At 37.8% G+C, this 15,055-nt stretch overlaps 1 protein-coding gene across 1 annotated transcript in view; it reads left to right on the top strand.

Moving 5' to 3' along the window:
• ATP6V0D2 (ATPase H+ transporting V0 subunit d2) overlaps positions 1-15,055 on the top strand; it is a 48,209-nt gene that overhangs the window by 13,228 nt on the left and 19,926 nt on the right. Inside the window, exon 2 of the mRNA XM_057736132.1 lies at positions 126-297. Coding sequence (XP_057592115.1) covers positions 126-297 — 172 coding nt within the window. The remainder of the gene's footprint in view (positions 1-125; positions 298-15,055) is intronic.

Below are 15,055 nucleotides of genomic sequence, written 5' to 3'. Positions count from 1 at the left end.
ACAGTCTAATAAGACAGTAATAATTAAATATGCATTTATCATAAAGTTACCATAAATTCAGTGTTTGAAGGGTTATTCGTGCATGTTCAAAATTTAACCTAATTTGGGATTTCTTTTAATTTCAGATCTGAAAATTCATCTCCAGACTACCGATTATGGCAACTTCTTGGCTAATCAAACAAATCCTCTTACTGTTTCCATTATTGACACAGAGATGAGGAAAAAGCTATGCAGAGAATTTGAGTATTTCCAGAATCATTCCCTGGAGCCCCTGAGCACCTTTTTCACGTACATGACGTAAGTGATAGCAGAAGGGCGTGCTTCTCCCCAGCGTGAAGGTATAAAGGACCTCGAACAGTTACAGGTGGGGTGTTAGGCTGGCTTAAGGCCTCTTCTAGTGTTTGTAAGTTTGAATACATTCAAATCCGAGCAACTGATAAGCTTACAGAGCTGCATTTTCACTGTTAGAAAATAGATTTCATTTATTTATAAACATGATTAGGTAGGTGGCAATGGCCTCGTGTAAAGCAAGGTTTTCAGTTTTCATTCTAAAAATGATAAATACTGCTGATGCTTGAAGGTAGGTACTGTGCAGTGTTTTTGGATCACTTATAAGGGTGGGGTTGACATATCACAAATCGTTCTTAAAGCCACACCTACGCTTTCCTGATTCCCCTTCGACAGCATAAGGAGCTCCCATCATAGTTACATGTTTTATTTTCACCCCTCTCTGTCACCAGTGCTTCCAGTCTTTCAGTGTGAAGGCTCTTCTTTCTAAAAAATGTTTGAACTTATACACGATAGTAAATTGTATTTCTTGAGTTAAAAAATTATATCCACTGCTCAAAACTTTGGGCCTCTCTAGTTGTCTTAGCTGACAAGCTGGGAACGAACGCCCTCAATAGATGAGCTGTTTATCGTGTGTATACAATTTAGATGTAACATACAAAGTTATGATTACTAGGTCCAGGCCCTAGACTGGTTGAGAAAGGCATAAAATAAAAATATCCCTCTATTCCACATGTCCCCTCCTTCCCCACTCAGTTCCTCTCCCTAAGAGTAAGCACTTCTCAGTTTCTTATTATTTTTCTTAAAAAAAAAAATTTATGTTGTATATGTATATTGATACACACTCAACCCATCCTACTCCCACATTTCAAATTTATACAAATGGAATCAGTTTTTTCCCACTATTTGTTAGAAATATCCTCGTCAATGTCATACTTTTTAAATCACCGCGTAGAAGTCCATGTTTGGTATATATCATGACTCAATTTATCAGGCATCTATTGACAAATAACTAACTTTTTTCTTTAATTACAAAAAGGTGTGCAATTAGCTTATTACTGTGTAGGTCTTGAATTTATTTCTAAGTTAAATTTCTAGCAGTGTGAGTAGTAAGTCAAAGGAATGTCCCTTTTTTTATTTTAGTAAAATTTGCTAAGTTGAACCCAACAAAAGTAGCACCAATTTGCACCCCCACATTGGTGCATGAGAAGGCATATGACCGGACACCATTATCAACATCAGATATCATCTTTTTAATTTTTGCCCTTCTAATAGGTTAAGAGCTATTCTCTCTTTGCTTTAATTTTTTTTTTTTACTAGCAAAAGGGAACATCTTTTCACACTTACTAGTCATGTGTATTTGCTACCTGACCAAATACTTTATTTTTTTTTATTGGAGTATTCATCATTTTTTGTTGCTATATAAGGGCTCTTTGTAAATTAAGAAAGTTAGCCTTTTATCACATGTATTGAAAATTTATTTTCTCAGTTTGATATAATTTAATTTTTATTTTTATTTTTTTGCTGTAGGAACACTGAAAAATTTAAATTACTATAATTGTCAGTCTTTTCATTGTACAATCTTTTGATTATTGTGTCCTGCTTAGAAAGGTTTTCTCCACTCCACTTCATCAATAAATTCACCTGTCTTTTGTTGCATTCTTTTGTTGTTGATGATGATGTTTCATTTTTTACATTTAAAACTTTGATTCATCTAAAATTTATTTTGGTGTAAGGACCAAGACTAGAGATCCAGCTCAAACTGTGTTTCCCAGATAGTGATCCAGTGGTTCTGTATCATTTCCATAAATAAGCAAGTGGAAGAAATGATCATAAGTGCAGCAGGAAGTGACCGTTGACGTCCCTGAGACGTGTTGTTCGTGCCTGTGTTCCTTGTTTGTGCAGTCCATCCTCCTATCAGCACCGCAGTCTAGGATTTTATTTATAAGCAAAACACAGATGCTGATTTTTTTTTTTTTTTGGCTGCTTTGGGTCTTCAATACTGCACGCAGATTTTGTCTAGTTGTGGCGAGCAGAGGCTACTCTTCATTGTGGCACACAGGCTTCTCAGTACAGTGGCTTCTCGCTGCAGAGCATGGGCTCTAGGCTTGGGCTTCAATAGTTGTGGTGTGTGGGCTCTGTAGTTGTGGCTCGTGGGCTCTAAAGTGCAGGCTCAAGAGTTGTGACACACAGGCTTAGTTGCTCCATGGCACGTGGCATCTTCCCGGACCAGGACTTGAACCCGGGTTCCCTGCATTGGCAGGCAGATTCTTAACTTATGCGCCACCAAGGAAGTCCAGATGCTGACATTTTTAAAGATTCCACCAGTATACAGCTAGTCAGCAATGAAGATCTGATATGAACGTGGCTCTGACTCAGTCGGAAGCCCAGGCACTTTCTTTGAGAAGAATTCTGGAAAGCTTTCCCAGCAGGGCCGACATTGTTACCAAGTCTGGAGATGGGGTAGATTTGGGAGAAGGCTGAGCATCTGGTGCGCAAGCATGAAGATGGGAAGGATGCTGCCTGCCTGAGGAATAACAGGTCAGTTTTGGCTAGAGCTGGCTGTGCGGAAACAGGGAAGGGAGGCTAGAGAAGTAAATTCCAGCCAGATTGTGGCGTCTTCAGTGAGTGGCAGGTTAAGGAAGTTGGCCTTTATCACATTAGAGTATTGTGTGTGTGTGTGTGTGTGTGTGTGTGTGTGTGTGTGTGTGTGTGTGTGTGTTTTGTTGGTTATCAGCAAGCCCCTTCCTTAAAAATAAAAATCTTAAGCAGAAACCTCAAATGTAAAAGAGATAAAAGATAAGGGCAGGTTTGCTCCCAAGATTCTTTCCTCCCCATAACAGTTGGGGTGAAGCAGAATGCACTTGAGCTTTGGACTGAGTCAGACCTGAGTTTATACCTAATCTTGAAGGGCCTCCTGCGAGAGAGGCTTTGCAAGCAGGGAAGGCTCTTGCAAAGGTGTCTGGCACATATGATTATGAAGACATTAAAGATTCCCAAGCTTCAAGACAAGATGGCCCTAGTTGTGTGACAGTAAAATGATGATCTGAATAATGGACACCACTTATGCACTATTACTATATGCCAAGGCTCTGCTAAGTGCTTTACTTCTCATTTCACCCTCATGAGAAGTCTTACTCAGTCCTGAACATCACCATTCTAAGGGTAAGAAAATGAAAACTTGGGCAAGTGTAGTAACTTGCCCAAGTCACAAATCTAAAAAGTGGAGGAGTCATGATTAGAAATAAATGTTAGCCGTAGGCTTTGTAGAATTATTTTGCTCAGATTTTAGGTGAGTTCAGAAAATCTGACCTATAATGATGACAGAGGACAGTCCAATTTTAACTAAATCAGGAAGCTGCCAGCCTTTGTACTTTTTAGGTTGCAAGACAATCTCACATGATGAAAATTTTCCCCAAATATATTGAGATGCTCTAGCTCTAAGGATGACTCTGAGTCATTTGGTCAGCAGTATCTCTTACAAGATGATTCCATGATTTACTGTTTCCTAATTATAGAATCTTAAACCAGGAAGGAGCCTCAGTATTAGTTAAGGAAGCCTTATTTTATAACAAACTACCATGTTGATCTAGTTAAAATATACTCTGTTTCTTAAAAAAAAAAATTAAAATCCCAAATATTTCTAGTCATTAGCAATGTTTATTAAAAACTGTATATAAGAATACAGATCGTCACTAATACCTGGATAGAATGTTAATACAAAATTGGATGTGGAAATGTAGGTTTGGTAGTATTAGTGTTGTTAGTAATGGACATGTTTTAATTTATCTTCTGTCTCTCTCTCTCTCTCTTTCTCTGCTGTAAGCTCTTCAAATTAGTATCTCTATCTGGACTCACAAGTACATGATGGGCATTGAATATTTGTTGAACCAATATATCATCCTGTATTTGCCAGCATCTTACACATGCATATAGAAACATACTCTCAGACAATTCAGGATTTTATATTTCATATAGTACTTGAGAATTGGTTATTTATTGGCCAGTATGTTAGGGGTAAAAACCAGATGCCATGCCTGCAGATACATTTTGTTTGATCAGGTCAGTCCTTAGAATAATTTTTAAAAATATGTTTAGTTGAGGCTTGCATTCTCCAATTAGTGGCAGTCTCCAACACTCCCTCTTGTCTTATGATCTTCAGGTATTTAGGTTACTTATCAGATCCCAGGTATTTAGGTTACTTATCAGACATCTGACCTAGATGTTTTACCTACATCTCTACACAAGAACCCTTCAAAGGAGTGTTTATAACTCCAATTTTCAAACTAGAGAAACTGAGGCTCAATGTATTAATGTATATTTCAAAGTCACAACATTATTAAGAGATTTGGAAGGGATTTGATTTCAGGTCCATTCTAGAAAACTAATGGTCTTATATGGGTCCAATAATTTATAAAAAGGCAAGTAAATCAGGAATATCTGTGGGCCTTTAAAAAAGAAGTATATTTCTGATCCCTATCCCAGGAGATGCTGATCTAGTTGGCCTTGGAGTGGGGTCCACCTGTATTTTGGAAGGCACCCAGGTTATTCTGATGTGCACCCTTAATTTAAAATCTCGCATTATGATGCCTCAACTGTATGAGTTTTTCACCACAGTGAAGTACACAGATAGCATTATCTCCTTGTCAGAGACCAGAGAGCTCAACTGTACCAAAAGCTAGGTCTTCTGAATCTCAGTCCATGGTTAGTTCCACCATGTCGTGTGGCCTACCAGCCCTGGCAGCATCCAGCTGTGCTCTGCAGAGCCTAGAGATGTGTTACCATAATAAAAGGTAATAAAAGTATGTGTGCAGGACAGGTGTCCAATAGTTCTGAAACTATTTTTCTTATTTCTCTTTTAGAATATGTTGCAGTCAAGTGTCTGTCTAGCACCTGTGAGCTCTCATCAAGTAGGATTACTTCCTGCCCTATTAGGAAATGTCCAGGGCATCATTATGAAAATGATTAAGTCAACCCTAATAGAGATGGTCTAAATTTAAGGTGGTATTATGAATATAACCAAAGCATTGCACATTCGTGTGATATAATTACTGTATATGTGAAACTTGTTTGGAAATCTGAAATGGATATTTTTAAATGCCTAATAGCAGGAAAATCTGGAGGTTTTGTGTACTATAATTATACACAGTGGTGTGAAACAAAGGAATGAATCCAATAGCATTTTAATGAAGAGACTATGCAATATAGGCTTGGATTGTTTCATTTTTCTTCCCTCCTACTCAACACTTTCCAGCAGCATTTCAATTTCTCCTATCTTTTGAGATTAGCCATCTGATTAAAATAATATTTTAATATTCAAAATACTAATTTTACTTTAAGGTTATTTTAATCTTAAAGTAAAAGATTATTTTAATCTTTTAAAATAATCAAATTTTCTCCTTATAGGATGACCAAGGAAATGGAATATTCAATTCTTCACAGTAACATCAACCAAGAATCATAGGTTAAGGACCACACAGTGAAGAAATCTTTAGAGATTCATTTATAAAAACTAATCAAAGTTCTGGACTATCCCAGTGACGCTTTATAACCTTTCTTCAGGCTTTGAACTGTGCTGTACATTAGGAGGCTATATACCTTGGTTTGCCCTAAAGGGTTTCTCAGGATCAGGTCTTTTTGTGCTAAAACCAGGAAAGTTCTCAGCACACTGGATGAGTTGGTCACCCCATCACTTGTTAGTCAAAACATAAACAACATAATTCTGAGTCACTAAGAACTTACATTTTAATGGAGTAGGCAGATGTGTCCACCAAGGGTGAAAAGATAACAGAATTAAGCAACAGCTATAATAGAGACTTGGACATTCAGTTGGAGGGGTCTGAAAGATGAAATAACTAGTTCTGGTTTTAAAAGATTTTACAGAGAAAATAGAATTTGAACCAGTATTTCAAGTGGGTGTCAGATTGAAGGAATACATATGTACTAGTGAGGCATGAAAAGATTGTGTATCTGAAGATAAGTCATCTCAGGTGTGGCTGGAGCCCAGACAAGAGCAGGAGCATGGACTGGGGAACGAGAGTCAAAAGCCTGGCCTGATTTAGGGCTCTGACCTAAGTCTCTCTAAGTAACAATCAAGGAAGTCTTTTCAGAAAGGGCGCTACTATTTCAAGCTGCAAGTACCCAAGTCCTCGTAGCTAGTAAGTAATAGAGATGTTAAGATGTGACATCAGGGCTCTCCAAACAGTATTTCAAAGGTGCTACTTTTTCTTTTTTGTTTGTTTTTATTTTTCAACTCTTATTGCCTTGAAAAATGAGGGGTGATGATCTGATACATATTTTAGGAAGATGATTCTGTTATTGTGAAAGAGGCATTGAAGAAATGAGGCTTGGAGCAGAGAAGCCATAGAGGAAGCTATTTTTAAAGTTTAGAGTGAAAATATTGATACTAGAGTGAGGAAGGAGGGGGACAGTAGTTAGATGCATTTGAGAGGTAAACTTAGAACTTAGTATCTTGATTTATAATAAGTGAAAGAAAACAGTCAATGATTCCTGGGAATTCTAAGCTAAGAGAAGAAAGAATTTGCAAGTAAAATACAGGATTTTCTTTTTATGTCTAGTCAGAAAGAATAAGAAGCCCATTTAAGTTAGGTAAAATTATATAAATAACTCAATCATCCTTAATCTCACCATGATTTGACATATTTTTATACTCTCTATACATTTTAAAAGAAAATCACTCTGTAAAAATTATTTAATTAATTTTAAATATCTATTATCACCATTATTTTCATGTCAAAAGTTTTTTTTATTTTTTTTTTACAGTATGGTACCATTTGTATTTTTAAATGGACAGGTTTATATATATTTGCTTGTATATGTATAAATACAGCATAATATATTTGTGGGAGATATCAAAGGCACTGATGTTGGAGTTACACTCCTGGAGGTTTCTTTGCACCAATTTTGGTTCCAAACAATTTGCTCCTATTTATTTTCCAAGTAAGATAATTTCAATATACAGAACAGTTTTCTTCATTTTGGTTCAGAAATGGTTGTTCTGCTTAACTAGTTATCATAGTTAGTAGGGGGTTATCACATGATTGCCAAAGAGGAGATTCCTAAATGGATTTGAGTACTCGGGAAAGAAGGATAATGATGGTAACAATGTGTTATTGTTTCCTTTTTTATCTTTTAAATTCTGAATCCTAGGAGTGTATTACCTACTCAAAAATAATAGTTGCTAGTCTAATATCCATACTCCTATACATTAAATTTTTTATAACAGTTTCCCTTGTCCAAAGCATCCCTTGCTATCTTAATCAGTTTCTGAATTCAGAGAGCAAGTTCAGGGTGAGATGGATACCTGAAAATCTCTCAAAGACCTAAACATAAGACCCAGGACTGTAAAACCCTTTAGAAGAAAACATGGGGGGAAATCTTCACGATGTTAGATTTGCCAGTGATATCTTGGCTGTGATACCAAAGCACAGGCAATAGAAGAAAAAATAGACAAATTGGAGTTTATCAAAATTGAAAACATTTGTGGATCAGAGGACACCGTTTTGAAGGATGGTGTTCATTCTTTTCTTTTATCATCTTCCCATTTTTAAGTGCTTTCCTTGGGTGCTTGATAGCTGTTTTTCTGGCAGGTCGACATACATAGTTCTCTAAGTTCCTTGGAGGTTTTTTAGTTCTCTTAGCCTGAAGGCCAGTTTTCAATTTTCAGTTTCCCTCTGAAAAATTTGTTTCTTTCACTGAAAACTTGCGGTGCATCAAACCATCATCTTTCCGTACTTCGATGTTTCTTTCCTGATTCCGCTTGCAAAGGTCCTCTTCTTCTTTTGCTTTGTTCTCTAGCTCTACTTCTCTCTTGCTGACCAGTGTGCCAGTATTGATGGCAGAGGAACTCCTTGAAAATCCGTTGGAATCAGAACCCAATCCTAACATAGCAGTAGTTCTAGGGTCCATCACAAGTGTATGTTATTGCCAAGGAATCTTATGAAAACTTTACAGAACTGTGTTCCATAAAAAACAGGAATCTCCAAAACTTTCAACCAGCATCTCTTTCTCATGTCAGAGGCCAATGCCGGGAGAGATGAGAGGGCAGAGAAGTGGGAAAAGGGGTGGCTGCCACCAGGCTCCTCCGCTTCCCTTGGTCCACAGCAGATCCCTTCCACTTGTCAGGAGGCATCCAGTAGATGAGCCGACTTTAGCAGTGTGAGCCCAAGCCTCTTCCTCCACCTCCTCTCCTCTCCTCTGCTTCCCCCTCCCCACTCTAATATTTTTAAATGTCTATATAGCCTTCCGTCTGGTCATGAACATTCTAGATGTGTTTTGTGTCTTTCTTACCTCCAAGTCTGCATAGTATTCAATTTGTTAAATTCTGATTCCAAGAATTGAATTCCCAATAATATTATGGGATTGACTATTTGACAGCATGGTACATATGTGATTCTGACTCTTTGGCCAGAAAAGTTCTGAAATATAAAGACTGTCCCAACTTAAAGGTTTTATATCCGTAGATTCCATGTGAATGTTCAGTGGGGAACAAGTGCAGGGCAAAACTATCTCAACTCTAGCTGCTGATAAAGCCTTCCTCGTATAAAACTCTGAAGCACTTGAATGGAAAAATACTGGTGCTCTTCTGCAAAAGTGATACTTAGTCGATCTGTAAGTGAATGATACTCACTTAATTAGCATAACATTTATTAAGTTACTGCTATGAGTGAAGGCCTATGCTAGGTTCTAAGATTAGAGGTGAATTGAACGTAGACTTTGTTCTCTCAGCCAGTAGAAGAGTTACTTAAGGTGCAGATTCCAAGACCATTCCTCCAAAAATTGTGTTTGTGATCTAGGAACATTCACTTTCAATAAGCCCTCTGGTGACCCTGGTGTACATAAGAAATTCTTATAGCCAGTAGGTAGGTTCTGAGTGTACACCAGTTATGCGACCCTGTAAAGAGTTCCTGAGTCACTCAAAACCTTGGTTTCCTCATCTAGAATAATAATTATCATATTCAATATAGAGTTGTGAGTTTAATTGAAAACAGAACCAACTACATTACTTTATGAGGCCTAGTGAAGTGAAAAGACAGCGGCCTTGTTAAAAAATGTTTAGTAATTTCAGGAGAACAACAGCAGAGAATTAAGCCAAGCATGGGGCCCTTCTAAGTGTGGAGCCCTGTGTGCCTATACAAATAGCACATCCATGAAACAAGCTAATTGAAAAATATGCACATATATAATATATAAATAAATCCACACATGCAGTATATCTACATGCATGTACTCAAAAAATATAGCTAACTTTACACATTAGGGTCTTATCACCCGTGAAGGTGAGAAAAGGTTGCATAAAGGAGGTGATGCTCAAACTGAGGCTTGAAGAATGGGACCCTGTTAGTCCGTGGGCAGGAGGCACATCCAGCGGGGAAGCAGAAACACAGTCTTAACCAGTACCGCTGTTGGGTTGCCGGTGCCACTTGACATCAGCAAAAGTGGTGTCTGAGGGTTAATGAGGGTAATGGATACCACAAAAGTTCTCCCCTGAGTAGAGCATATAAGATTGATACATCAGGGCACAGGTGGACAAGTTGTCCTTTGCTTTGTCAGCATTCTGGCTAGGCAGCAATCACCCACCAGGGGGCGTGATTGATCCCAGTAATCTGTATTCCGAAGAATTGCTCCTTCCCCAGTCGTTGTTTAGGAAAAGACTTGAGGCTGTCCCATAATCTGGAGAGATTAAAATCCACCCTGGTACTAACCCAGATAACCACTGCTTTAGTTGTATTTTATCTCATCTATTTTATTTTTTTAAGTTGAAAACGAAGCACATGTGTGTATTTTTTTAAAAAAGAATTTTTATTAAAAAATGTGTTTAGTGCCCACTACAAGCCAGCAATTTTATAGCAATTCACTTTACATGTATTAAACTTATTTAATTCTCACTACAGTCCTATGAGATGGTTTCTTAGAAATACGGAACAGAGATTTTAAGTAAAGAGTATATTCCAGTGCCTATTTTCTGAAGCCTAGAGGCAAACACTCATAAGTTTTATGCATGCCTTTCCAAATTTCTTTCTATGTGAAAAAAGTTTTATATGTCTGCATACGTTTATATCTAAACCAATAAATACACATAGTTGGGGTTTTTTTAGAACAATGAGATTATGCTATGCATTGCCCGCAAACTATCTTTTTTTATGTAATCTACTAAGAATTTTCTACATAAATGTATATAGATCTGTCTTATTTTAAAGCATACATTATATTCCATTGCGTTGGTTGTACCATAATGTATTTAAGCATCCCCCTTTGTCCATATAGTTTTCTTTCCTTGCTGTTTCAAGTAATGGTACAACAGACACCATTGTACGTATATATTTGCTTTCTCATGCCAGAATTTCCTTACATTGGAATCCCAGAAGTGAAATTGCTTTGTCAACAGCTGTGCAGGTTCTTGATTTTGATGGCTATTAGCAGATTCCTCTCTCCTGCTCTAACCATGTATGAAAACTTTGTTCCTCTCCCTGTCGTCTCAGCTTTTTCTTCCTTTCTTTCCTCATTGGAAGAAATACGATTCTCCAAAATCCACTGTGACTGGTGTTTTGAATATAATTAACATGAGATTCACCAGTCACTGTTCTTGACCAGGTGGAGAACAGGCTGTGATAGCAGCACATTTAACTGTCTAATGGCAAGAAGAATCTCTCCATTAGTGTTTTCCTGTGAATTTCTGTAATGTTTACATACACTGCTAGAGAAGGGGCAACGCTGGAGCACTCTCGCTAAGGTTATTCTCCTCAGTACAAAAATATAGAAAAAGCAGGGAACAAGCAGCTAGGACCCCTAGAAAAAATGCCAGTTATCTCCTTTCTGTTTACTCAGTGAAGATCAGAGTGAACATACTTGTCTGAACATAGAGAACAATTTACCCATCAATTGCAAAAAATCCTCAGTGTGTCCCTGTTCTATGCAAGTATGGTTCAGGCCTCTTGGAGGCCACAAAAAATGTACTGAACAAAGTTCTTATTTTAAGAATATTATAAGTAATAAAGATGAGTAGGAATTATCTGTAGATAATTACAGTTGAAATGAACATGTAAAATCACTCACCCAAGAGCAATTGAATAGTGGTGAAAGTAGTGCAGGAATCCAGGTCTTAGCTCCTTAGATATGTAACAAATATGTGTGAATGAATGAGCTAACTGTTCCTCATGTTCAACGTTGCTGCTGCCAATGTATATTGAAAATTAATTTCACACCAAGATAAATATAAATACAGAAATTTAGAGAGAAAAAAGATATCATTTCTAGCTAGAGACACTTTAAAAGCTTAAAGTGAATATTTGAATACTGGCCATAAAGGATGGGAAAGAGTTCAGCTTTTAGTAATTGGTGGGGAAGGGGTACTTTATCCATCTAAAGAAGGGTAGGAGCAAAGACACATATAGAAAAGGATGAATCAGTTTGAAGAATTTTTAATCCAAACACATGGATTAGACCAAGATTGTAGAGAATCTGAAGCACTAGAGAAAAGAGTTTTCTAAAGATTCCAGAGCTACCAAGGTTTTGGGAAATGCGTAGTGATCAGCATTTTTGTTCTAAAAGTGCTGTTACGGCAATGCTGACTTCTGAGTAGTTTTGCAGTATTTTATTTTCCTAGAAGGAAAAAAAAAATGAGTGTGGAAGCAAAATTAATTGCTTTTAAAAATTGTTTTCATTTTCACTTCCTCTGTTTAAAAAATGGGAAACTTAAGGGAAGTGAGAAATATTAACCAAAATGTCAAATTTCAAAAGGGAGCAGAATGTTTATTGGGATATTCTAAATCTCAACTGTCTATTTAGCAAATCGGACTAAGTGGCAGAGGGCTGCCCCACCTGAGTATGTGCGATTAGCATTGGATTGAATAAATCTGGGGAATATCAGAAATGTTTATCAATATGATCAAGGAAAACTTTCATTTGAAAATTAACGCATTGGAAAATACTTTCAACGTGATCCTATTGTCCACGTCACAATAAATAACTGGTGGGCTTGTTAGGGGTGGATCAGCACCTTTCATTGAGACATTTCACTGAGGAATGAAATAACTCATGTTATTTCACACACACCCCTGTCCTTTCCATGAACAATTACTCCTGATTGTGCATTTTATATCCCTGATCTTGTATTTTCCATATGTACAATTATGACCTAGAAACATATCACAGTCCTGCTCGCCTAAAACGGAAGGGTGATCGCTGAGAACGGTGTATCACATGTTGCAGATGAAAGGATGCTGACCCAGCCACTTAGGGAGAAGGAACCAGTCCTGACATCAGGGTGTGGCTCCCATGATGAAGCCAAACCTTAGTCACAATGTTTTGCCATCTCCAAGTTCACCGAGTTATTTCCTGTCTCGTCGTGCCGGACGGGAGAAGTTCAGACTGAGTTGTAAAGAGCTTCCATCTTAACAGAGGAGTTCAGGCCTTTTTATTACATAAAAGCAGCTATCATTTATGATGAGTTAACCAGCATTGTTTCAAGATTAATGATCACATTTCCAAAGAGAAAGCATTAAATATTTTGAAGTTCAGATATCTTGAAGGAAACATCATATGAAATAATGAGCACACAAGGATAACTCTAGGGAAATAAGATGCAGAACAGGATGGTAACAGATTTTATAAAAGATATAACTCAGACCTGAGGGCCACTATCCCAACAGATGATTTATGATCTTATGGATGTTCTGTCTTCCAAATGACTGTACCACTCAGCTCCTTGTCTCCACGCCATACCAGGGGTTAACCCCTTATCTTCTAAGAGCAATAGGTAAATTTAGAAAGGATTCTGTTAACTAGAATTAAGTGTAAATGTACAGAGATGTAGAAATCTCAGACTTGATGAGAGAGTATAACCGTTGTAAATTTTTTACACTAAAGATTATGTGTGTGGCTTATAATTTTCCCCTCTTTCTCCAAGGTCCGGTTTATAGGGAATTAACTTCCTCTAAGGGTGTATGACCCTCCTTCTTTACAGGAGGCACTGTACTAATGCTTTCATATGTACGACTAACCCTGGTGCCAGCCATTCAAGTTGAATAAATATTTCCATTTAAGAATGAGAAAGCAGAGCTCTTGTTAAACTGGTTTTTAAGTAACAGAGCTGGGCTTAGAATTAGACTTATCTGTTTCAAAGCTTGGGCTCCTTTTACTGTGACAATTTATGATTTACAAACTGTGTTCATATGTGTGATTTGCTTTAATTTGCCCAGTGACAGTGATATTCTACCCTTTCCTACCCCTTGATGCCAAGCTTCTTAAAAAGGATAGTCTCTACTCCTAAATTCTCACTTATTTACTCAACCCACTTCAGTCTTATTTTCTACCCCACCAAGCCCTCAAAACCACTCTAGTTGCTAAGTCTAATGGATATATTTTCAGCTTTTTCGTAAGTCATCGTGGTATTCACAGTTGAAGTCCTCATTCCGTGCATTCTGTGAAGACACTTTCTCTTTGGGCTCCTTTAACCATTCTGGCCCTTCATCATTCTTCCTTGTAAAGTCTCTTCCTGCCCTTTAAAAGTTGTGCGGGCTCTCTTCTATTCTCTCTTCTAAAATACACACTTTCTTTTTAATGATATTATTGACATCAATAGCTGGAGAAGTAATCAAAAACCAGTGAATAAAGGGCCTTTATACAATGATGAGAAATTTGTGTTTCATTCTAAAGGCAGAAGGAAGCCATTGACAGATTTTTAGGAAGAAGAGTAGTGAGGTTGCTGATACAGATAGAGATTCCAGAAGGAGGAGAAAGATTAGGGGCAATAAGATTTTTGAGATAGTGTGACTGAGGTGCCTTTGAGAAAATCAGGTTCACAGAAAGGAAGTGAAAGAATATGGATCAGAGGCTGGGGAAAAAGGTTTTGCCTGGAGCTGAAGATTTGCAAATAGTTTGCTTCTACATAGTAGAAGGAAGTGTGGCCATGGATAAGGTTTTTGAAGTGGGACATACTAAGTGAGAATAATACTCAGATGGAATCCTTGCTCAGTACATGTGTATATATTTCTTTGCTCTCAGCTGAGAAACCCTACAAGAGAAACCACACTAGCAAATAGCCCACCTGTTGCCCAGATCTTGGTTTCTAATACCATTCTCCCATAAAGGGAATCAACATTCCTTGGAGAAACAGCTAATTCTAGGACTGGGGCAAGAAATACACAATATGAGCTTAAACTGTCTTGTAATGCCAGAATATGGGGCCATGAAAAATGAAACATAACAAAACAAAAAACCTGCAGTGGCTGGGGCATGTTAAAAGAGCACGCAGCAGCCAACTGCAAGAACCACCAGTGGCCACAACTGGAACAATTTGAGCCCCAAAATAAAGGAAGTTGTACTGAATTGTCACCCAAAATATAAAGTACATGTAAAATAAATATTGATAAGGCCATCCTGGTCTAAATATATGATTGAATAACTTAATAAATGAGGGAGAAGAGACAGATCTCCCTCGCAGAATAATCTGTGTAGATGCTCCATCCTCAGGGAGGGGAATCATATTCCCTGCTTCTTAAGGGTAGGCTGCACATAGTGACTTCTTCCAAAGAGTACAATATGGGAAGAGGGCGCAGCACCTTTTCAGTGGAGGAAGCTGGCAGACGTTCCTGAGCCAGGCGATCAAGATCAGCACAGTCACAAACTGTACTCATAGCATGTGCCTTTGATATGATGTGATGAAAACGGCTCCTTCTGCTTAGCTTGTGGACGTGCAGACGTAGTCTGCAGGGGTGACTGGGTGGGTCAGGTGGACACAGAACCC

This window comes from Hippopotamus amphibius, chromosome 5, assembly GCF_030028045.1.
Source record: "Hippopotamus amphibius kiboko isolate mHipAmp2 chromosome 5, mHipAmp2.hap2, whole genome shotgun sequence".
In the NCBI taxonomy this organism is placed as follows: domain Eukaryota; kingdom Metazoa; phylum Chordata; class Mammalia; order Artiodactyla; family Hippopotamidae; genus Hippopotamus; species Hippopotamus amphibius.
The sequence above is the reverse complement of the archived record's forward strand: the minus strand, read 5'-3'. Positions and strand labels throughout refer to the sequence as shown.